The sequence below is a fragment of the Gekko japonicus genome, unplaced genomic scaffold (assembly GCF_001447785.1).
Source record: "Gekko japonicus isolate JY-2015 unplaced genomic scaffold, Gekko_japonicus_V1.1 scaffold1543, whole genome shotgun sequence".
NCBI classification, from domain to species: Eukaryota; Metazoa; Chordata; class Lepidosauria; order Squamata; family Gekkonidae; genus Gekko; species Gekko japonicus.
Genome location: NW_015164234.1, coordinates 143,136 through 168,269, shown reverse-complemented (window position 1 = coordinate 168,269; position 25,134 = coordinate 143,136). Strand labels below are relative to the sequence as shown.

Here is a 25,134-nt window from a genome sequence, read left to right as displayed (position 1 = left end):
AAATGAAATATGAGCCGTCAGTGTGATGCGGTGGCAAAAAAGGCAAATCCAGTCTTGGGTTGTATTAAAAAGGCCATGGCATCGAAATCACAGGAGGTCAGAGCCCCTCTGTATACTACCTTGGTCAGGCCACACCTGGAGTCCTGTGTGCAGTTCTGGAGGCCTCACTTCAAAAGGGATGTGGGCAAAATCGAGAGGGTGCAGAAGAGAGCGACGAGGATGATCAGGGGTCTGGAGGCTGAGCCCTCCGAGGAAAGGCTGGGGGACCTGGGAATGTCTAGTCTGGAGAAGAGGAGACTGAGGGGGGACAGGATGGTTCTCTCTAAATACCTGAAAGGCTGTCATTTGGAGGAGGGCGAGGAGCTGTTCCAGTTGGCAGCAGAGGAGAGGACCCGAAGCAACGGGTTTAAATGACATGCAGAAAGGTATCGGCTGGATATTAGGAAACATTTTTTCACGGTCAGAGTGGTTCAGAGGTGGAATCAGCTGCCCAGGGAGGTGGTAATATTGGTCAGAGATGCTTCAGGCTGGTCCTGCATTGGGCAGGGGGTGGGACTAGACGGGTCTGTGTGGCCTCTTCCAACTCTATGATTCTATGAAGACATGATTCTATGAAAACTCCCCATGTGGAAGCTCCATTGTCGGCGAGTGTGTCTCTGTGTGTGCAGTCAGGAGGAAGCAAAGGGGAGGATATTTGCCATGTGGAAGCAACCAGACCCAGAGGCCCACTATACTGGCTGCAGGAGAACCCTAAAATATTCTGCACAGAGTCCACATCTATTATTCTCAGCACAAGCAGAGCGAAAAGAAACTAGGTGGATGTAGGTTTCCGCTCTCCTGCGTAAAGAGGTGCACAGGATACGCAGCTTGTAAAATGGAGGGGAAACACAGATCAGCTCTCGGCACAGTGGAAGCCTGCAGGGAAATCCTTCTGGGGGGCAAAGAGATGCAGGCGGGACTGCAGAGCCGTTATGTTCGGGAAGGGAATCAGTTCTTGGGCCTGTTTTGACTCTCGCATATGGTCTTGTCATCCAATTAATACCTGTCTTGATAACCTCGTCAAGCACTGATGATCCATTAATTACGAGCGCTTTTGTTTGGGGATACCCGACATCTGCTCCCTTGCTACTTGTCCTGAACAACTTTCAATCAATGCAATTACATTAGCAAAAGTTCACATTATAAGTATATTGCCTTCTATTCGTGGGGCATTGCGTTTCGGCAGAGACTGCATTATTCAGAGTGTACAGTCAGGCGCGAAGATTCACTCAGGTGGAAATTGAAACCACACGCTGCGGAGGACCTTTGTTTTTCGGCAAATATTCTGTCTTCTGTTCAACGACCCTGAGATAGTAGAATGGCTTTTTAAAGCATTTGCCTCAGACCATTAAGTTTTGAGCTTGGCCGGATGTGAAGGAGGAGGAGAAGAGGAGGCCGGGCCAAGGCCAAAGGCAGAAGCCTTCCAAGGAGCCCGAGGAGGGTTGCGGGGGAAGGGGTTGGGAAACTCCTGGAGATTTGGGGATTGTCAGGGTTAACAGCATGCAAGTCTAAGCACACTTTTCAGGAAAAGTTATGCTTTATTGGAATACAGTTTTGTTAAGTGGTACAGGTACATTGTCAGGAACTTAATACATATACTTTGATGCTTCATTTAGCTAAGCAAATGAAATCCAAGCGTGCACGCGGGAATTCTCCTGGCGGGACATTACATTATAAATGGGAGACTCTCCCCAACCCCCGAGAGCAGAAATATTCACACCAATAGTGGAATGCAAGCTTTTTCTTTTTAAGGCTACACAGATAGCGCTGTTTGGCTGAGCCAGTTCGCACGGCCCAAAGAGCGCCTCCCTTAAGTTACTCACGGCAGCTAAGCAAAGCAAGCAAGGAAGCAAGCATGCGCGCATGCGCCAAGGTCAGAGACAAAAGAAAGCAAAGAAAGCATGGCAGCTAGCTGACAGGGATGGAGCCTGAGGAGGGCAGGGACCTCAGTGGGAGATAATGCCATAGAGTCCACCCCCTGCCCCCCCCAAACACCCATTGTCTCCAAGGGAACTGATCTCTGCAGTCTGGAGATGAGCTGTAATTCCGGGGGTCCCTCAGGTCCCTCCTGGAGGCTGGCATCCCTAAGCCCAACTCTGTTTGGTGTAGTGGTTAAATATGCGGACTGTAATCTGGGAGAACCAGGTTTGATTCCCCACTCCTCCACTTGCAGCTGCTGGAGTGACCTTGGGTCAGTCACAGGTTCTCTCACAGCTGTTCTTTCAAGTGCAGTCCTCAAAAGAGGGTGTCTGTTGTGGGGTGGGGAGGGGAAGGGAAAGGGATTGTAAGGCACTCTGAGACTCTGAGTGAAGGGTGGGATATAAATCCAATCTCCTCCTCCTCCTCCTCTTCTTCCTCTTCTCATCTGCCTCATGACAACTGGGGGAAGATAGAGACTTTCCTCATTTCATCTGCCCCCCCCCAGCCATGGTCCCTCTGGAGTCTTCTGTATTCTGATTAGACCTTGTTTTCTAATGCCAGCATCTATCCCAGCGGTTAAAAGACTTTTTTGACTTGTGCTTCAATACAGGGAGCCGTGGCGCAGGCAGTAAGAACGCCTGCTATAACATCAACGAACAGCCACTATGGCTGTTTGAGACCCACCGCGGCCGGAGTGAGCTCCCAGCCCTAGTCCCAGCTCCCACCCACCCAGCGGTTCGAAAGCATTAATATCTAGCAAGTAGATAAATGGGTACCTGCCCTAGGTGGTAGGGGGCACCCTCCTCTAGTGGGGCGTGCAGCGGAGGCATCGACGATGGCGGCAACGGAGCGGCGATGGCGGAGTGGCAGGTGGAGCGATGGAGCGGTTGAGGAGTGCCCTGCGAGCATGGCGTGAGTGGCTGAATCCGGCAGAGGCGGAGCCATGGAGATACGGTGGCATGTCGGCACAGTGCGATGGAGCCAAAAAGATGGTCAGAGCTGCGGCGGTCACGGGGCCGTGTACTGGAGGAGCCCGCTGGAGGAAGCCACAGAACAGGAAGAAATCTGCCCCAGGACATTGGAAGTGGAGCGCCGACATCCGAGGCCGCCGGAAGAAGCCAGACTCCAACAACAAGCCCTGCTGCCGGGTGCTGGTAGGAAGTCACCCCCCGTATAATTGTGGCCTTAGTTAGGAACAAGAAAGAAAGAAAGAAAGAAAGAAAGAAAGAAAGAAAGAAAGAAAGAAAGAAAGAAAGAAAGAAAGAAAGAAAGAAAGAAAGAAAGAAAGATTAGCATGCCCCTTGCCCACTTACCTGCTGGTCATCCGCCACCTATGCGCCCTGCTGCATGCACTGCCCGGTGCCACTGGGGAAAGGCCGTCAGGCAGTGGAGAGTATGGGCGATGGAAGCACTTGTGAACGGACACGGGAAGGATGGAGAAGCAGGCGGGTGGGAGGGAAGGAGGTCCCTGGTGGTGGGCAGAGGAGAGGAGAAGAAGGGGGCCCTGGGAATGCTCTGCCCACCCAGCACCCATGGGCACTCCATGAAATTGCTGAGCGGTCGGGTTAGAATGGATAAAAGGAAGTCCTTCTACACCCAAAGAGTGACTAACACATGGAATTCCCTGCCACAGGAGGTGGTGGTGGCTACAAGCATGGGCGGCTTCAAGAGAGAACTGGATAAACATATGGAGCAGAGGTCCATCCGTGGCTACGAGCCACAAGGTATAGATAGGAATTCTCAGTCTGGGGCAAGGGATGCTCTGTATTCTTGGTGCTTGGAGGGGGGGCAACAGTGGGAGGGCTTCTAGTGTCCTGGCCCCACTGGTGGACCTCCTGATGGCACCTGGTATTTTTGGCCACTGTGTGACACAGAGCGTTGGACTGGATGGGCCACTGGCCTGATCCAACACTGGCTTCTCTCATGTTCTTATGTCTGGGGCAAGTGGTGCTCTGTATTCTTGGTGCTTGAGGCGGGGCACAACAGTGGGGGGGCTTCTAGTGCCCTGGCCCCACTGCTGGACCTCCTGAGGGCCCCTGGTATTTTTGGCCATTGTGTGACACAGAGTGTTGGACTGGATGGGCCTTTGGCCTGATCCAACATTGGTTTCTCTCATGTTCTTATGTTCACTCACACACCCAAACCCTGGAACCAGCCCTGCTTTGGTAGCTTGATAACTCATACTGCTTGTAGTCAAAGGATAGTCAGAAACCTGGACAATCTTAGAGCAAGAATCAAATAAGAAAACGTTTATTCAGTACCTGAACGAGGATTACGCCAGGGCATTTGTTATGCAGGGACACCTTCTTCCCTTTCTCTCCAGCACTCCTGTGACGGAGGGCTTCTTTGTCGGGCTCCAGTCCCACTCTCGACCCTTCTGCAGGGTTGCCAAGCTCTACGTGGGGCCTGGAGGCCTCCTGGAATGACAACTGCTCTCTAGATGATGGAGCTGCCTTCCCCTGGAGAAAATGGCTGCTTTGGAGGGCGGGCTTTTATAACTCTCCTCAGGCTCCGCCCCCAAAACCTCCAGGCATTTCCCAACCCAGAGCTGGGGCCCAAGCCCTTCCCTGGAGGATGAGAAGTGTGCTCAGGAGGGGCTGGGAGGGGAGGGGCGGTCCCAGCCTGCAAGGGCCAGTTACACAGCAGCCCATGAGGCAGGGAGGGCTGGCGCCAACCCTGCCGGGAGGGGACAACCCAAATAAGAAGCCTCCTGGTGGGCGGACGGAGTGGCAGCGCTGAGAAGAGCACCGACGGAGGCAGGGAGGCTGGAGCCTCCAAGTCCTCCCCATCCACGTGGCCAAGTGTCCTGCTTGGGTCTGTGAGTCCTCGTGTGGCTGTTCTGTGGCCGCGGCTGATCTGCTTCTGCCGTGCGGGTGTGGCGGAGCCCTCCATTTTGGCCCACGTTTGGAAAGGGCTGGGGCTGCTGCTGCTGCTGCCACCACCGGGGTGGAGTTGGGGCTCCCTCCCCAGGCTCCCGCCGAGCCCTGGCAGGGCAGGAAGGGGTCTCCCCAGCAAGCCTCTGGCACTGGGCCAGGAGGAGAGGGGGTCGAAATAGGACTGGCAACTCCGGACAGGAGATTCCTGGAGATTTGGGGGGCGGGGCCTGGGGAAGACGAGGTTCGGGGACGGGAGAGATTTCTCAAGCCGCCGTTTTCTCCAGGAGAATCAGTCTCTGTGGCCAGGAGATCAGTTTTGTAATTCCAGGATATCTCCAGGCCCCACCTGGAGGTTGGCGATCTTAGAAAGCCCTTTGCTTTTCCCGCCTGGCCTGCTGGAGCCCTTTGTTCCGGAATGTCACACACACACACACACACACACACACACACCCCTCGCTATGACGTCTTTCCCCCTTTTCCGTGCTGTACAGGAGAGGAGACGTCAGCCAGTGTTCCCTCTAAGCCGAGTTAGTGTGAGCCAGCTCACAGTTTTTTAGCCTCCGGCTCACACATTTTTGCCTTCGCTCAGGAAGGGGGGCTCCAGAGCCAACTAATTTATGCAGTAGCCAAGTCGCTGGCTCACAACTTTAATGCCCCAGTGGCTCACAAAGTAGAATTTTTGCCCACAAGACTCCACCGCTCAGAGGGAGGATTGGAAGTCACTGCTGCTGCGATTCCCCCCATACCCTCTGGCTCCCCTGGGGGTTCTCAAACCCATGGATTTTGTTCCCCCCACCCCACCGCCTGTAGGGCTGGGAAGCTTTGCTAGACTAGCCAGGCCTTTGGTCTAGCGGCTAGCCCCACACCCCTTTCCCAGTTTGCTTTCTGAGAAGGAAAGGCCATTTGGCTTAGTTTTGTCTTGAAAGCACCACCGCAACGCAAACTCACAAAGCGGAAGCAAACACGATGGAAACTCTGGGCAGCAAGCCGAGCAGCGATGCACCATCGTCCCCAGGATTTTAGCATACCTGGTTGTAAAAGGACCCAAGAGGAGGACTGGGGGGCCACCAAAGGAGCCCAGCTCTCCCGGGGAAGGCACGTGGTTGGGTCCCCCCCCCCCAACGTCACCAGAGTCGGTGAGTCCTTTTTATTATGTGTGCTGTAATTTCGTGTTCTGCTTGGAACTCTCTGCACACAAAAGGCACTTTCAATAATGTGTCTTATCCTTTAATAAGAGGAACCGTGAACAATGTGAGGTTTGCCAACGGAACTCGGCTGCCGAAAACCAGACAAGAGAAACAGGAACATCAGTCAGTCAAAGGGAGAAGTATGATTTATAATCTCCCTCCCAGCAAAATCACAGTGACGCTGGCGATGTCTCTGGATCTGGAATTACTGACAGACTATATTTCTGTCAGGACTGATAAAAGCAATTCATATTTAAGCAGAAGGGCATGTCAGACAATGAACTGCAGTAATGCCTATATTAAAAGTAAATAGTTTCTTTAGATACCGTGGTTATCACAGGCAGCTGCCTGTCTATCTGTGGAAACTGCAATCCAGAGAGAGTTGGCAGGCGTCAGAACTGCGCCAGCTCGGCTGCCTCGGCCCATCTGTTGGAAGGACACCCGTCTGGTCTTCCTGTGGGACAGGCGAGGAACAGAGCTGGGGAACACCCACCGGCAGTGTTTCCTCTAAGCTGAGTTAGTGTGAGCTAGCTCACAGTTTTCTAGCTTCCGGCTCACAGATCTTAGCTGAGGAAGGATGGGGCTCCAGAGCAAACTGATTTATACAGCAGCCAAATTGCTCACACACAACTTTAATGCCAGGAGCTCACCAAGTAGGATTTTTGCTCACAAGACTCCACAGCTTAGAGGGAGCCTTGCCCACCAGCACTTGCCAAAGGAAGGCAGGGTCTGGGAGACTTTGTTCTGTAGAAGCCATGCTGAATGTCCCTCTGCAGGCTTTGTCCCTCAAGGGGCTTAATAATTCTCTCTTTAATAGCAGATGTTAAGCCAGCTGGCCTCTAATTCCCTGGATCCCCCACCCATGAGTTACGTGTCGCCAAGTTGTTTCCAACTTATAACGACCCAATGAATGAATTACCTCAGAAATGTTCTATCGTTCAGAGCCTTGCTCAGGTCTTGCCAACTGAAGGCCCTCGTGGCTCCATCCATCTCATGTCGGGTCCTCCTCTTCTGTGGCTTCCTTGACGAAGTCCATCCATCTCATGTCGGGTCCTCCTCTTCTCCTGCGGCCTTCGCCTTTTACCAGCATTATTGTCTTTTGTTATTGTATTTCCCAGCATTATTGAGAGCCAGTTTGGTGTCATGGTTAAGTGCGCGGGCTCCAATCTGGGAAGACCGAGTTTGATTCCCCCCTCCTCCTCCACTCGCACCTGCTGGATGACCTTGGGCAAGCCGTAGTTCTGATAAGAGTTGTTCTTGAAAAGAGCAGTCTCTGCCAGAGCTCTCTCAGCCCCACCTACCTCACAGGGTGTCTGTTGTGGGGAGGGGAAGGGAAAGGAGTTTGTAAGCCGCTCTGAGACTCCAAGTGAAGGGCGGAGTATAAATTCAATCTCTTCTTCTTCTTCTTCTTCTTCTTCTTAAGTGCACAGACTCTAATCTGGGAGAACCGGGTTTGATTCCCCACTCCTCCTCCACTTGCACCTGGCTGGATGACCTTGGGCAAGCCGTAGCTCTGATAAGAGCTGTCCTTGAAAAAGAGCAGTTTCTGTCAGAGCTCTCTCAGCCCCACCTACCTCACAGGGTGTCTGTCTGTTGTGGGGAGGGGAAGGGAAAGGAGTCTGTAAGCCGCTCTGAGACACTTTTGGGTAGTGAAGGGCGGGGTACAAACCCAATCTCCTCCTCCTCCTCCTCTTCTTCTTCTTTTCCAGTGACTCTTGTCTTCTCATGATGCAACCAAAGTACGATAGCCTCCGTTTGGTGATTTTAGCTTCTAGGGAGAGTTCGGGCTTGATTTGACCTAGAACCCCTCACTGATTTCTCTTTCTGGCAGTCCATGATGTCTGTAAAACTCTCCCACAACACCACATTTCAAATGGATCTATTTCCCCCCTGTCAGCTTTCTTCACTGATTCCCACTCCCCTCCCCGGTCCCCCTTTTAAAAAATGATGTGACGTTTGCTGCTTTCTAGTCCTCCGGCACGGAGACAGATTTTAGCAACAAGTCACACAAACTTGTTAGTAGATGAGCAACTTCACGTTGGAGTTCCTTGAGCATCCTCAGGTGTATGTCTCCTGCACCTGGAGATTTGTTCTTATTCATTTTGCCAGGTGGTCCTAGAACTGCCCCTCTCGTCACCTCGGTTTGACTCAATTCTTCAGACACCCTTCCCAAAAACAACAGTTCTAGTGTTACCCACACGTTCAACAGGGGTCACCTGCTGTCCCAATGGTGCTCCTTTTACCCTGCTGGAAAGGCAATATGTCCCACTCTACCCCCCCCCTTTGTGTGCAGGGGTCATTTCCTGCAGGAGCACACAGGAGCGGAGCTCCGGCAGTAAAGAGCCCAGGGGGCGGGCACGTGCAACAAGCCCCACCCCCTGCTCCCAGCAGTCCTCAGTCAGAGCAAGAAGCAGCCAGGTAAGCCGCAGAGCCCCCCCCCGGCCCCCCGGCCCAAAACAGTCCAGTGGCACCTTTAAGACCAAGTTTTATTCAGGTACAAGCTCTCCCTCCTCTGCGAGGGCAGATCTGCACGTTCCCCCCGCCACACTAGCTAGCAATCCAAAGCAGTCCAGTGGAGCCTGAGCGGTGGGTGTTGCCTTCTGACACACTTCCCGTGATGTCAGGGGGCATGGCAGATGCAAATGAGTTATGTTAATGAGTTGTGCTAATGAGCTCCTGCATCTCTTTTTCTACAAAATGACCCCTGGTTGTGTGTATAAGGTATTGTGAGAGACAGAAAGGGGGAGGGGACTGTGCACAGACTTTGCATGATAAGCTCTGTGTGTGTGTGTGTGTGTGTGTGTGTGTGTGTGTGTGTGAGAGAGAGAGAGAGAGAGAGAGAGAGAGAATAGGGAGTGTTCTGAGTCCAGTTTAATTCTGGGTATAAGCTCATACCCAAAGAAAACTTGTTGGTTTTACAGGCGCCATTGGACTCAAACTTTGTTCTGCTGCTCCAAACCACCACTGCTACCCACCTGAGTATATAGGGAGGTTAGGGAGACTAGATGTCCTCTTTTTAGAGGACATGTCCTCTTTTGGGGGTGTCCGTGGGGCTCTTTTTTTAAAAAAAAAATAACCCGATGAAAATGTCCTCTTTTGAGGTTGGAAGGTTAGGAATATTTCTAGTTCATACCAATGATCACCGCTTAAATAATAGGGGTATTTAAATAAGATTGTCATTTGTCTGAAGTAGTCAGTTGGGAAATAGGAGAAATTTTTAAAAAACACAAAATTCTCCCCAGCAGCAGCCTGCAGTATCTTCACTGATGCTTCCTGTATAATACAGATTGTAGAACTTGCACTTCTTTCCCCTCTTGCTCTTTAAGCAGTAACAGTTTTCCACCAAGACCCAGAGTCCAGGAGCACCTTAAAGACTAACAAAATTTTTGGCAGGGTATGAGCTTTCGTGAGTCACCGCTCACTTCTTCAGATACAGCCAGAATGTGAATCCATCCGTCTTACATATTGGAGAGTGGAGGTGATTTCAGATGCCAAATGACATTAGCAGGCAAATTATAATAGCAGGTGGGACTGGATTAGGTGTGATATGCAGAGGGGGTAGTAGGCATGGAGAAATCAGCATGGGTAATGAGACAGGAAACTGAGGTCTCAATTCAATCCAGGTGGAGGCGTTGTCTTGAACTTTGTTATCAGTTGCCATTCAGCAGTCTCTCTAATCTCCCTTTGAAATTCCCTTGTAAGAGAACGGCTACTTTTAGGTCAGCAACGAAATGTCCTGGAAGGTTAAAATGTCCCCCCACTGGTTTTTGAATGCTGTGGTTCCTAATGTCAGACTTGTGTCCATTAATTCTTTGTTGAAGGGACTGGCCTGTTCGTCCAATGTGGAGGGTGGAAGGGCATTGCTGACCCGTGAAGGCATAAATCACATTAGAGGATAAGAACATAAGAGAAGCCAATGTTGGATCAGGCCAATGGTTCATCTAGTCCAACACTCTGTCACACAGTGGCCAAAAATACCAGGTGCCATCAGGAGGTCCAGCAGTGGGGCCAGGACACTAGAAGCCCTCCCACTGTTCCCCCCCCCAAGCACCCAGAAGACAGAGCATCCCTTGCCCCAGACCGAGAGTTCCTACTTATACCTTGTGGCTAATAGCCACTGATGGACTTCTGCCCCAGATGTTTATCCAATACCCTCTTGAAGCTGTCCATGCTTGTAGCCGCCACCACCTCCTGTGGCAGTGAATTCCATGAGTTCATCACTCTTTGGGTGAAGAAGGACTTCCTTTTATCTACTCTAACCCGACTGCTCAGCAATTTCATGGAGTGCCCACAAGGAGTTCTTGTGTTGTGTAAGTATTGTGAGGAGGAGGAGGAGGAAGAACCTGAGATGGCCTGGCTGATGTTGCCGGGTCCAATGCTCCCTCTAAGTTGTGGAGTCTTGTGAGCAAAAATTCTACTTTGTGAGCTGCTGGCATTAATGTTGTGAGTGAGCAATGTGGCTACTGCATAAATTAGTTGGCTCTGGAGCCCTCCTTCCTGAGCTAAGACAAAAAGGTGTGAGCCGGAGGCTAAAAAACTGTGAGCTAGCTCACACTAACTCAGCTTAGAGGGAACACTGGCCGGGTCCACTGACAGTGTTGCTAGGATCCATAGGAGAGCAAAGTTGGCATCTTGGTTTGTGGCAGGCCTTGGTACCGGAGCCCATGTGACTGCTAAGTCGTTTGTCATTGTGGGTGAGAAGTTGTTTTAGGTTAGCAGGCTGTGTGTAAGCAAGACAAGGCCAACCCCCCGCCCAGCACCTGTGTAAGGGAAGGGCCACTATCCAGCATGGCCTGTAGGCCATTAATAATGCGTTGAACTGGCTTGAGTTGTTCTTCTGTTGTCGTTTTCTTTGGGCTTGTGTTGTAGCCAGCTGTCCCTGAGTATCACTCTGGCCTTTCCAATCATCCTTCTCGCCGTATCGGGAGGATCACGTGGTGGCCAAAAGGCCTGCTGTAGATCCTTCAGGTGAGTGAGAGTATCTCTGCCTGAGGGGCTGGAGCAGAGGGGTTGCTTGAGGAGCTTGGGAGGGTGGCTGGAGGAGGCAGGCGGAGATGTTTGCCCATCTGTCGGCTTCTGGTATAATGTGGTCCTTTTGTGTCCCTCGTGTATCCGTACTGTGGTGTCCGGGAAGTTTATTTCTTGTGCAGACAGAGTAACTCATGGTTAGATGGATGGTGAGGGGAAGCTCGTGGGAAGCTCGGTGGAATCTCTTGTGGGCTTCTTTGCCGTGGGTCCAGACAAGAAGTTAGTGGTCCATATTCCCAGGGGTGTAAAAGTCTGTTCTCCCCTTGTGAATCCTGACCTTCAGCCCTTAAATTTTCATGTTTTATGGGCTAAGAGACACCCCTCTGTGGCACCAGCCGGCTCCTGACTTCATCGCTCCTGACACCAGCTTCCCACGTGGCAGGCACCTCACCTATTACCACAGGTTTTCAACAGCCTCTCAAATTTCTCCAGAATTCTCCTTCATGTCACTAATTTCTCCTGTCATCATCCCATTTTTAATATATATTCAAAAACAGGAGTTCCCTTTGTCTAAACCAGGGGTGTCAAACAGGTGGCCTGGGGGCTGGATCAGGCCCCCGGAGGGCTTCTATCAGGCCCACAGTGGAACTGGCTGCCTTCTGCTGCTTCTTCCAGTTCTGCTGCTGCTGCGTCATCGTAGGTTTGCAGTCTACAGAGACACACCCGGACAGCATACTCAGGATTGCAACAGCACAGACATTCTGATGCAAGAATTCAGCGCAAGAGGTGTCCGTATTCAGGCACTGTTAAATAAACAAAATATTGCAAGAGTGCTGATGTTTTAAGCATGTTTTTATTTTAAGTAAAAAACCCCACCCTTTCTGTTTGTGTCGTTTATAAAGTTTATATCTCCGCTACCTGGCATTACATCTTATGTAAGGTGTTGTTTATGTCAGATCTGGCCCTCGTAACAAATGAGTTCGACACCTCTGGCCTAAACCACTTAAATGGAATTAAGTGGAAGAGATCTCAATACAACTACCGTATTTTCCGGACCATAAGACGCACTTTTTCTTCCAAAAAAAGTGGGGGAAGAAGTGTGACGCCTCTTGCCCTCCCGTAGACCCTGTTCCTTCCCTAGTCCTAAAGAGAGGAGAGGGGAGAGGAGGAGGAGGGGGTGAAAAGGGAGAAAAAAGTCAGGAAATAAAACAGGAGGAAGAAAGAAGGAAAGGGTGGAGGGAGGCAGATCGCATTCAAACAGGTACAATAAGTTGTAAATCCGCTCTGCTTTAAAGCTGTGCCAAAGGACCCCAGAGACACAGTATTTTCATAGGTGTGTTTTCAATCTGCTCTTAAATTGTATAATCTGCATTGACAATTTATGCCAATAAAGGCTAACTTGAACTTGTAAATCAAGTTCCATAAAGGTCTGACAATTCAGCCCAAACCCCTGGATATTTCATGCCCGCATCCCATTTATTAAAAGCCATCCCCTCCCCCTCCCCCGCCAGATCCATCCGGTTGTTCCTGTCTCCAGGTTCCGAAATGTGGGGGGATCGCAGCTCTTCAGTGCTGCAGGATGTGCCATGTGGCAGTCAGTGCTGCCCCTTGGGATCCAAAGCTCCTGGCCCAAAGAGAGTTCCCAGGTGTCAGGCGCACAGGGTGGCCTGAGAGGTGAGAGTGGGCTAGATGAGTCCAGGACAAGGTCAGTCTCTTTCTCCGCCTCTCTCCACAGCAGTGTGATGACAAAACAGGCCCGTAACGTTTGGGGGGGCAGCGTCCCTCCAAGGGCAGCACATCTCCAGCTATCTTTACGGTCTCGGGTAGAAGCCTTGAGCGTCACCCATTACCTGATCCTTTTAACTGGAGGTGTGGAGGCAGAACCTGGGACCTCCTGTGCGCAAAGCAGCTGCCCCGCCCCTGGGCAGCACCCTCTCCCCCGTCCTCCCCAATATACACACTGGAAGCCTCCCCCCCGCATGATATAGATTAATCACGGAATAGGTCTTATTTTAATACATTGATTCCCCCCCCCCATTTATTTATTTTTCACATTTTTACCCCGCCCTCCCTGCCGGAGCCGGCTCAGGGCGGCTTACATAAAAGCATAAAAACATCATTACAATTAAAACCCATTATAAAATCATAATAAGGGCTAGTAGTTGTTATTAGTGTTCACATGACAGTAGCAACCAGTAGCCAGTATAGAAAGTTCTTGCTTGGAGTCAGCTCTCAGTGTTCGTTCTGAATGTCTTGCAGGGCATGCTGTTCTCTAGGCTGCTGATGGCCATTTCCAGACTCCAGGGCCCTCTCCCATTCAACCATCTGATGTTCTTCATTGGTGGTGGCAGCTCCCAAACGCCTGGTGGAAGAGCTCCGTCTTGCAGGCCCTGCGGAACTGTAAAAGGTCCCGCAGGGTCCTGATCTCCTCCGGTAGCTCATTCCACCAGGATGGGGCCGCCACCATGTTAATGTTTTCCATCTATTAGTGTCCTCATCGGTCTGTTTCAGAATGTCATTACAGTTTAGGATTACAGTTTACCATTTCTTGGGACTGGCTCTCCCTGTCTCTTTAAAATGCCTTGCGTTCCACAGAAAAGGCCAATGTTCAAAGGAGCGCTTACTGGGAGCTTGACGGATTGGCCTGGCTGTCGTCCTCTCCTCCCAGCTGATTTTGAACCCTGAGATTCGTCCAAATCCATCAATTGATTACATAAGTTTGGGGACAGAAGAAGGTGTCCAAGAAGTAGGGAGGCGTCATCGGTACAAAGTGCCAGTTTGAATCCCTGGCCCTGGACCTTGATGCCCGCAATGTCAGGGTTGGTGAATGGAACGGGGGGGGGGGAGGAAGCCTTGGACAACAAGGAGTCGGGAGACGAGGAGTCCCCGTTTCTGGCATCCGACTACAGAAAAGGTTAAAGCATCACCTCCATTAGTATGCACCGGTGTCTGTAGATCCTTGTACCTTTACAAATATGTTTTATAAATTGCAAGGGAAGTCCTATTTTGTAGGAAACATGGTGGGAATAGTCCCAGTATAGCCTGTCAGAAGCCTTCTCTGCATCCAATGAGAGCACGAGGGGTGGGGAAGGCACCTCCTGAGTCCTGACTAACTGCCGCAACACTCGTAGCCGCAGGTGGGCGATAAGCCCTGCTTGTGCAGGACGGAGGGTACTAGTGAGATCGTGAGGCAGGCACTGAGGCATTCAGACAATATCAATCAGTGTCGTGGTTAAGTGCGCGGACTCTCATCTGGGAGAACTGGGTTTGATTCCCCACTCCTCCACTTGCACCTGGCTGGATGACCTTGGGCAAGTCGTAGTTCTGATAAGAGCTGTTCTTGGAAAAAGAGCACTTTCTGTCAAGAGCTCTCTCAGCCCCACCCTCTCAGCCCCACCAACCTCACAGGGTGTCTGTTGTGGGGAGGGGAAGGGAAAGGAGTTTGTAAGGCGCTCTGAGAGTCCTTTGGGTAGTGAAGGGCGAGGGATAAATCCAATCTCTTCTCCTCTTCTTCTCTAAAAAAATAATGCATTTTCAGTCTACTTCAACAATGGTTTGCAAGAGGATTTTGCCCTTTTACAAAGCTGCAAAGTGCACTGAGAGTGGACTGAAAGTGGATTATTTAGTGTGTGTGAAAGTGCCAGCATCTGCAGTAATGAGTGAAATCCTGGGCAGTGGATATCTGCCAGGTTTATGAATACAGGCCTCCTACATCCTTGTTGGAAGAGTGGCTGGATTTGTTATTTCACTGGCTGCTCATTTATGTAGACTCAGGGATGATATCGTCGCTAAGGGATTTAATCTACTGTCCAAGGTACCCATCTGATCCTGGAGCTTTACCTCCTTTTATTGTTTTAATGGCCTGCTAGCAAAAGTCTTTGTACTAATGAAACTGTTGGGAATTTGGACTTTGTCTATAGCTGTGGCCTGTGTCACCCCTTCCTGTGAACAGAATTTAGAATAAAACGTATAAAATATTAACATCACATGTGTTTCTGGATACAGTGTTAATAACACCAGCAATAGCAGAGATGGGCTAAGGTCACACACACTAAAATAATCCACTTTCAGTGCACTTTCCAACTGGGTTTTGCCAGTTCACACAGTAAAATCCCGTTGGAAAGTGCACCAAAAGTGGGTTGAAAGTGGATTATTCAGCCATAGTGTTTCTATCCTGTAATTGCTCTAGGCAATAAGCGAGGAGTTTCCCAGCGCTTTCCCCTGTCTCCCAAAAGGAGGGTTTAATACAGGTCAGGTGGGATTTTCCTTGTTGTGAGTGAAGTTGTTTAACTTAATATTTCAGTTTGGCTAATTGTTGATTCTGCTTTGGCAGGGGATGTTCTGCATATTCCCTTTGAACGAGTTGCAGTTTTTCAAGTTCCTTGTTTCTAGTTTTCTTTGGGCTTTGTATCACGCAGAGTGGTGGGTAACATTATTAGAATCAATACAATTTCAGTTTAAAACATTAAACATTAAAACATGATAAAACGTTATAACAATTAAAACAATGGGTACTGCTTGGAACAGGGTCAGTTGGCTATAGAGTTCTGGCCCGATGGTAGAATGAGTTAAAGGCCAGTTGTCGGTGGTCAGTGGGCAAGTGACAGACGGGTGACACAGCAATCTCAGGGAGGCCATAGACGGATGCCCGCTACCTCAAACAAAGGCCTGGCGGAAGAGCTCTGTATTGTAGGCCCTGCGGAATTGAAGGAGATCCCGCAGGGCCCTGGTCTCCATAGGGAGCCTGTTCTGCCAGGCTGGGGCCAGTTTTCCCTCTAAGCTGTGGAGTCTTGTGAGCAAAAATCCTACTTTGTGAGCTACTGGCATTAATGTTGTGAGCAAGTGATTTGGCTTCTGCATAAATTAGTTTACTCTGGAGCCATCCCTTCCTGAGTGGAGACAAAAATGTGTGAGCCGGAGGCTAAAAAAGTGTGAGCTAACTCACACTCACTCAGCTTCCAGGGAGCACTGGCCAGGACAGAGAAAGCCCTGGCCCTGGTCGAGGCAAGGCGGGCGTCCTTCGGGCCGGGGACCACCAGGAGGGGTTGATCTTCCGAGCGTAATGCTCTTTGAGGCGTATATGGGACGAGGTGGTCCCTTAGATATGTTGCTCCCAGGCCGTAGAAAGCTGTGAACGTTTTACACTGTGAATGAAAGCAGACTCGCCTAGCGGTGAGGTACTGATGTGCTGTTCAGGAGATTTTGCAGTGTCTGAGATGGGGGCGAGGGGGGGGGAAAGCAGACTGGAGTGGGGGCATCTGCCCATTCAAGGAGGGCGGCACCAGTTAAAGAACACGGTCAAGGTGGAAACACTTCTGATGCCGTTGGGATAGGAAGAGATAATCCCTTCCTGTGGGTTCACGACTCCAAATGTGCCGCCCTGGATCCACTTGGAAGGCATATAGTAAGAACATAAGAACATAAGAGATGCCAGTGTTGGATCAGGCCAAAGGCCCATCCAGTCCAACACTCTGTGTCACACAGTGGCCAGAAATACCAGTGCCATCAGGAGGTCCAGCAGTGGGGCCAGGACATTAGAAGCCCTCCCACTGTTGCCACCCCCAAGCACCAAGAAGACAGAGCATCACTTGCCCAGAGCCCCTATCTATACCTTGTGGCTAATATCCACTGATGGACCTCTGCTCCATATGCTTATCTAATTCCCTTTTGAAGCCGTCCATGCTTGTAGCCTCCACCACTTCCTGTGGCAGTGAATTCCATGTGTTAATCACTCTTTGGGTGAAGAAGTACTTCCTTTTATCCGTTCTAACCCGACCGCTCTGCAGTTTCATGGAGTGCCCACGAGTTCTTGTATTGTGAGAAAGGGAGAAAAGTACCTCTTTCTCTACCTTCTCTTTCCCATGCATAATCTTATAAACCTCGATCATGTCACCCCTCAGTCGTCTTTTCTCCAAGCTAAAGAGCCCTAAGCGCTTTAACCTTTCCTCATAGGGAAAGTGTTCCAACCCTTTTATCATTCGAGTTGCCCTTTTCTGCACTTTTTCCAAAGCTATAATATCCTTTTTAAGGTGTGGTGACCAGAACTGCACACAGTATTCCAAATGAGGTCTCACCATTGATTTGTATAGGGGCATTATGATATTGGCTGATCTGTTTTCAATACCCTTCCTAATAATCCCCAGCATAGCATTGGCCTTCTTTATTGCAGTCACACACTGTCTCGACATTTTCAGTGAGTTATCCACTACAACTCCAAGATCTCTCTCCTGATCAGTCTCTGCCAGTTCAGACCCCATCAATGTGTATTTATATTTAGGATTTTTGGCTCCAATGTGCATCACCTTGCACTTGGCCACATTGAACCCCATTTGCCATGTTGATGCCCACTCGCCCATCCTTGACAGATCCCTTTGGAGTGCCTCACAATCCTCACTGGTTTTCACCACCCTGAACAACTTTGTATCATCCGCAAATGTAGCCACTTCACTGCTTACTCCCATCTCCAAATCATTAATGAACAAGTTAAAAAGCAGTGGACCAAGTACTGATCCCTGCGGTACCCCACTGCTTACCCCCCTCCACTGAGAGAACTGCCCATTTATACTCACTCTCTGTTTTCTATGAATTAGCCAGTTTTTGATCCATAAAAGGACTTGTCCTTCTATCCCATGATTTTTGAGCTTACTTAGGAGCCTTTGATGAGGAACTAGTTTTGGTGTACGGATTGTGAGGTGGGGGTATTCCTAACCATAATTTCATTTAAATCTCCAACATAAATAATATTGGAGGAATCAAACTGTAAAATGTGAGCACAGAGGGAACGAAAGAGTTCAGCGTTGTCCACATTTGGCCCATAAACACTGACAGATAAATAACACTCAACATCAGTTTGAGCCTCTTCAGCGATGGATCTGCCATCCTCTGCATTTTAATTTTATTGGTCTTATTGAGATTCTTTTCTTTTCTGTCCCTTTCTGACATGCCCGGGGAAATGCTGATGGGCACTTTGGGGTCAGGAAATCCCCAGGCCAGTTTGGCTGGAGACCCTGGGGTTTGTTTTTTTTTGTCGTCTTCTGGCCATGGAACAGTGGTCACTGTGAGTGTGGGGAGGAAGGTATTTGTGAATTTCCTGCTTTGTGCCGGGGGTTGGACTAGATGCCCCTGGAGGTTCCTTCCAACTCTCTGATTCTATGATTCCACCTCTTCCCCTAAGTGGGGACCCAAGGTGGCTCATGTAGTTCTCCTCTCCTCCATCGTATCCCCACAAATTCTAACCCTGCGAGGTAGGCGAAGCTGAGAGAGTGTGACTGGCCCCAGGTCACCCAGCAGGCCTCCAGGGCCGAGTGGGTTCTCGAACCTAGTCTGGCACTCGGACACCCATGCATTACATTTTTTATGGGAAAGTACTGGAACTCCTCTAGCCCTCTAAGATTTGCCTGTGCCGTAAGCCGTCCCCACCCAGCTTTCCTGGGGACTGAGAATCACGGGGAAGTGTGTGGATCTCCTGGAAGGAAGCCGTGTCCAAAGCTCCCTCTCAGCTGTGGAGTCCTCTTGTGAGCGAGCGATTTGGCTACTGCAGAAATCAGTTTACTCTGGAGCCATCCTTCCTGAGCTAAGACGAAAATGTGTGAGCCGGAGGCTAAAAAACTGTGAGCTAGCTCACACTAACTCAGCTTACAGGGAATACTGGCCATTTCACCACCTTTCAGGCCCCCAACGGTGCCTGAGGACTTGTCTGCATGTCTTAAGGGGCCAGAGTCCCTTGACCTTCCGAGTGATATTTAATCTACCCATCACACCAACCACAAGTTCCTAGAAGAGGAGTATATCGATGCCAGTGTGCTTGGGTGTGTGAGTGCCTGGCATGAGGGACTCCTCACCCCGGGGTCCTGCAGTCAGTGATCTAATACGGCTGAGTTGGGGGACAAACAAGGTGATCTGGTGCTATGCTGGACAAGGAGTTTTAGGTCCACCTTCCTAAGGATAAAGAAAGTAAGGAAATTTTCCAAACTGAGAACAACAACAACAAAAACAGAGAAGACTTGAGTGGTTTCCCAGAAGGGTTCAAGGTCAATGTAACTGCACATTCACTGTCCCTAAGGAAAGGGGAATCCCAAGATACCAATAATGGACATTTTCCATAACCCCATAACAAGACTAACCAGCTGAGAATAACATGAAGTGAATATAGACTCGTTCAGGTGGGGGTCACCATGTTGGTCTGAAGCGATAGAACGAAGTATGAGTCCAGTTGGGCACCTTGAAGACCAACCAAGGTTTATTCTTATATCCAGAATCAAACTTACACCCAGATTTGAAATAATTATATAATGAACTCTGGACTGTACAAGCTGAGACCAAGGTGAATCCTTGCCATATCTACACTCCTCTGAAAGGCAACTGTAGCTCAAGGCTATGATATAAGGCAGAACAAATGCGTATTAGTGTTCATATAACACAGTGCTCACATAACACAGTACAAATAAACTGTCACATATAGATGCAATACAAAAGGCAAAAGTACAATAGAATAGAATTAGGTTTAATGAAACAATAGAAAATCTGTACCTCAAAATTTTAAGTTGCTGGCAACACATATTTAACAAGGTTGTTTACTAAGAGCACAACAGTGAAACAGCAGAGTTTGTGTCATTTTTCATCTTCAGCAACTAAGGGCGGGCGTGCTGGAAGTTGCTTGTTAACTGCACACGGCTACTCCCCCCCCCATTCAGTTAATAAATCTGCACAGCATAAGACAAAAAGAGCCCCAGATCTTTTCCAGATGGGGTGTCTCCAACTATAGTGGTGGGCCTTCCAACAGCACCCCCCCATTCCCCACCATGGCTTGACAGACTGGGAGGGAGGTCATTGCTAACATTGGCAGAACACACAACATGACTTCCAGCACAAAACCAGAGGTGACGTTGGCACATTGTAAGAACACTGTAGGATTTGCCCAAACCATAAAGTTAAGGATGGTCTTTGGGTCCCTTCCAACTTTTAAATTCCTTTCCTTTATTAACAGCTAGGAGAAAGGCCTGTTGCGGAAATGAATGCAACAAGCTCTAGGAAGAGGGCCTGGGTGAGTGCGGCGTCCTGCAGCAGTCGCCGGTTGTCCCCTCCTGCCCCGCCTCACATCCCACCCACCCAGCAGGTGCTTGTGCCCGAGAGGCCGGTGGTAGGTGGCGGGGAAGCGAAATCGGAATGGGGGGTGGCGGGATGTGTTTTTGAGACGTCGGCGGACAGGCCAGGAAGGGGCAGGATGCAACAATTTTGATGCAACAATTCAGAGCAAGAGGTGTCCATTATCAGACACTGTTAAATAAACAAAATATTGCAAGAGTGCTGATGTTTTAAGCATGTTTTTATTTTAAGTTTTAAAAAACCCCTTTGCGTTTGTGTCCTTTATAAAGTTTATATCTCTGTTACCTGGCATTACGTTTTGTGACACACCTGGCCCGGCCCAACAAGGTCTCATTTACGTCAGATCTGGCCCTCATGAGTTTGACCCCCCGATCTACCTGATTTGTAACCGCCCTGTTCACTTCAGCAGCCGCATCTTCTGGGCCTGAGGTCCTCCTGGGCTCAGCTAAAGCCATTCTTTCCCACTGAGACTTGGGGTTGCCAGGCAGTGCATGGCCACCAGTGGGCGGGCTGTGGGTGGGCATATGGGAGGTTGTGGCGCAAGCTGTGGGGTCATGTGAGATAGGGTACATAAGAACATAACCGGAAAAGAGACGCCAGGCCACCAGTGGGCGGGCTGTGGGTGGGCATATGGGAGGTTGTGGCGCAAGCTGTGGGGTCATGTGAGATAGGGTAGCTCTAGGAATCACCGGAAACTCTCTGGTAAAACCATAGGAAGTGACCTGATGACACTGCCAATGTCACTGTCTTTTAAAGATTTTCTCCCCCCGCCACTCTGAGGTGGTGGGGGGGGGGGGGTTGGCTGCCCTACTGAGAATTGACTAATGGCGGTGCACCGTCAGGTCACAGCTGACTTATGGCAACCCCTGGTGGTGTTTTCAAGGCAAGAGGCAAAGAGAGGTGGCTGGCCCTTGCCTGCCTCTGCATGGCAGCCCTTGACTTCCTTGGTGGGTCTCCCATCCAAGTTACTAACCAGGGCTGACCCCGCTGAGCTTCTGTGATCTGACCAGATCAGGCGAGCCGGGGCCGTCCAGGTCAGGGCTACTTGATGGAAGGAAGACTTTAAACTGCCCCTCTTAGATTTTTTTTTTGGGGGGGGGATCTTTACAAAAAGTTTATTTGCACATCCCAACAAAGAAGAATAGACTTCAGAACTTTTGGAACTGCTTCTTGGTACCAGCAGCCTTGGTCACCTTGAGGACATTGAAGCGAACTGTCTTACTGAGTGGATGGCACTCGCCCATGGTCACAATGTCCCCGATCTGCACGTCCCTGAAACAGGGGGACAGGTGCACCGGCATGTTCTTGTGGTCCCTCTCAAAGTGGTTGTACTTGCAGATGTAAAGCAGGTAGTCCCTCCTGATGACGATGGTGCACTGCATATTCATCTTGGTGACCACGCCTAACAAAATACAGCCCCGAATGGACACGTTATCAGTAAAGGGGCATTTCTTGTCAATGTAAGTACCCTCAATAGCCTCCTTGGGGGTTTTGAAGCCCAAGCCGATGTTCTTGTAGTAGCGGGAGAGCTTCTCTTTGCCGGTTTTCCCCAAGAGGACTCGCTTCTTGTTCTGGAAGATTGTGGGCTGCTTCTGGTAAGCCCTCTCGGCCTGCGTGTCTGCCATCTTGGGCCGCCCGATGCGAAAAGAGGATCGTAGATCTAACAGAGGCCTGTTACTCTTCTAGATATTTTATGTCTTTGGACATTTCCCTAAGCGGGGCCAGGATAACCTGAATCCGCTCTGCTTTAGATGGAGAGGCAGGTGTTTTAGCTGGGCCTTGTGCTGCTCTCTTGGGCGATGTCTTTTTGACTGGCAGTATTAGCCAGCAAGGAGCTTTTTGCTATTTTATGGACTATGAACTTTGCACCAGGGTGTAAAAGGACTATGATGTCAGGTACCCAGAGTGAGATGCCAGACACACACACCAGCAGATGCCTGAGATATTGTGCCCATGGTTTCCAAGAGGTTGCCCTGTTCCAGAGACTTTCCTATAGAAGAAGAAGAAGAAGAAGAGATTGGATTTATACCCCGCCCTTCACTACCCAAAGGTGTCTCAGAGCGGCTTACAAACTCCTTTCCCTTCCCCTCCCCACAACAGACACCCTGTGAGGTTGGTGGGGCTGAGAGAACTCTGACACAAACTGCTCTTTTTCAAGGACAGCTGTGCCAGAGCTTGTGGCTGACCCAAGGTCACTTTAGCATGTGGGAGTGGGAATCAAACCCGGTTCTCCCAGATTAGAGTCCGCGCACACACCACAAGCACTACACAAGCAGCCAGCTTGCCATTGCTGGTTAAACAATGGAGCCACAATGCCATTAAGTGACTCAGTTTCAGAAGGCTGACATGTTCCCTCCCCCAATATCATTGCTGTAAAGCACACACAAAGGAACATCTGCCACAGTCCCATAACAAAACGATTGGCTCGCCTGTCCACCTGGAGAAACCGGTTCCTGCAGCCTCAAGACAAAGGGAGCAATCAGTGATAGACGATGCTCAATGTGCCATCCAGGTGTCTCTGTTACCAGATTAATTAGCATTCAGTATTGCCCAACCTAGACCCTTCCTCCACTGCATACGTGACTTTTTGGAACGGACCACAGGGGGGCTGTCTCAAGGGAGGTGTCCAGCAACACCTCCCCCCTATGTCATCCCAAGAGAGGGGAACTGCTAAGCCCTCCTCCTAAGGTCACCTTATAAAAGAGGCCACGTGGTAACGCACTCTCTCTACCCTCTCAATGACCTCTATACGTTCTGCCTCTTGAACTTGTGGCTACCTTGCCACCTACCTTGCCTCAAGACTCTGGGACTGCAGCCAGAGTCTCCACATGCTTTCTGCTGGTTCAGTCTGCACGCTCCCTTTTCCTAGCATAATCCCCATTTTTCTAGAATTCCCCTGTTTTTTCCATTTAGAAAACTTCATCTCTTCAGGAACAGGTAACGTATCGGCAAACCAACGAATCTCCTGCTAATGCGAATGTGCTATCCCAATCTCTCTCAGTTTCCTAGCTCTGTATAATTGTGTGTGTGTTTCTGAATTGTTTGAATGTGCTGAAAACTACAGTAAAAGACATTTATTTTAACTAACTCCAGCCTGCGTGTCTGTTACTGGTACTCTGGAAAGGAGGGACCTCTGTATATAAAGGTGATCGCTCCCTTAGGCCAATTGCTACTTAATAATAACTAATATTCCCCTATAATTGATAAGAAATTAGAGCAATTAGGCTAACAGCAGGGTGTCCAAAAACCAGCCAGCATCCCCGGATCAGGACAGGCAGTGCACAAGGACCCTCCCTCGATCATTTTTTTAACGGGTTCCTAGTAGAGCAGCCTGACCCCAGACGGCAGTCCCTGTGGGACTATTTAGGAGGCAGGGACGGGTTAAAAACCATAGAGTTTCTGCAATGCCTCGGGCGTTCTATGAGCATGCCTCCAGTTTTCACCGAAAGCAAAGGCAGGGCACCTCCGTTTCCTCACAAAGATGGCTTTCAAATTGACAGGAAGGGAATGGCCCCCGCTTCCTGGACCCATTGAGGCCTGTCCACAGAGCCCTTAGGGGGCCAGAGACCACCAGCTGTGAGAATCCCTGGCTTAGGCACGCTCTGCTAGGAGAAATCGTTATGTTGGCCGAAGAGCCCTCTGAAAACTAATGAAGAGAAAATCCGTTCCCTGCAGTGTCCAGCTCTGTGTGCGCGTGCACAGCTGGGATTTTGGCAGCAGAGTTCACTGCAATGATATGAAGCAATGAGGTGGCTGGAAGCGTCAGGAAGGGGGGATTATTCGGACCCACAAGGGAAGTACACTAATCGCTAATACTCTAATCCTCTAAAGACCCCCCCCCAAAAAAAAACACCTCTGTATCTTTTCTGCAATGCCGTGGAAAATCTGTGCAGGGTGCATTATTCATTGCTAGAACAGACCATGACATCAAGGAATGTTGGCATTCCTTCTCTGCGAAATCTAACATCTGTGTCTAAAATTATGTACACTTTGCTTTAATGGCACATCTTGTTTTGAAGCAGTTCTTTGAAGCTCGGCAGAATTGAACTTTTTCTTTTTGATAGGGTTGCCAGGTCCAATTCTTCTGCCGGCGGGGGGTGGGAGGGAGCCTTCTGGGAGTGGGCAGGCAGAGTGGCATTGCCAGCACAATCGTGTCACATGGAACCGGACGGAAGTGACATCATTATGCTGGGGACATCGCACAGCGACACTGTAACATTTTGGGTGAAACTCTATGGTTATTCCAATGATGTCAACATGCAGTGTGCCTGTTTGGGAGTGGGGCTTCCCCTGCTAGCCAGCTGGCCACTGGCGGCCTAAAGCCCCGAAAATCTGGGGAACCCCCGCCTGGACTGGAGGTCTAGCGACCATACTTTTTGAAGCTGGGTTCAGGCATGAGGGAGGAAGGCAACCTGGTCCAGCCAGATCTCATCAGACCGTGGAAGCTCGGCAGGGAAAGCACCGTGGAAGACTCTGCAGAGGAAGGCCGCAGCCAGCCTCCTCTGCTTCTCCCTTGCCTTGGAAGGCCCTTGCCGGGGGCGCCGTCAATTGGCTACGAGTTGACGGGCCTTTTGCACACTCACACATTTTGGGATTGAGAAGGTGGACTGAGAAGCGCACCCAGGTTGAGACTTTCCCCACACGTCTGTACACACTTAGGATGACAAGGCCTCAGATGTTGGTCCTCAAAGGAAAAGGAAAAGGAAAGTGAGGAGAAAACATCCTGGCCAAAAGACGGACAGAAACCGTGAGCTGACTGGTGGGAGGAAACCAGGGGTCATTTGGGGGGGGGACGCGGGGGGACGCCATCCCCCCGGGTGAGGTGCGGGAGGGCGGGGCCTGGAGCTCCCTGCTGGTGCCCGCTGGAGGTCGCCGCCGGCTGTGGGGAGGACACACTTCCGGTGATGTCAGGGGGTGTGGCATATGCTAATGAGTTATGCTAATGAGTCCCCCTAGCTCTTTTTCTACGAAATGACCCCTGGAGGAAACTAAGGAGGCAGAACTATGAAGAAGTCAAGCTCTAAGGGCCAGAGAGGCTA

The 25,134-nt window shown here is 50.2% G+C and overlaps 2 protein-coding genes across 2 annotated transcripts in view; one reads left to right on the top strand and one right to left on the bottom strand.

Moving 5' to 3' along the window:
• VWC2L (von Willebrand factor C domain containing protein 2-like) overlaps nucleotides 1-25,134 on the top strand; it is a gene marked incomplete at its 3' end in the record, with an annotated part of 63,221 nt that overhangs the window by 9,494 nt on the left and 28,593 nt on the right. The gene's annotated exons all lie outside the window — the stretch shown is intronic.
• On the bottom strand, nucleotides 21,244-21,720 carry RPS11 (ribosomal protein S11). Its single transcript, XM_015408602.1, has one exon. It carries the CDS (start codon nucleotides 21,718-21,720, stop codon nucleotides 21,244-21,246), a length of 477 nt encoding a protein of 158 aa, XP_015264088.1.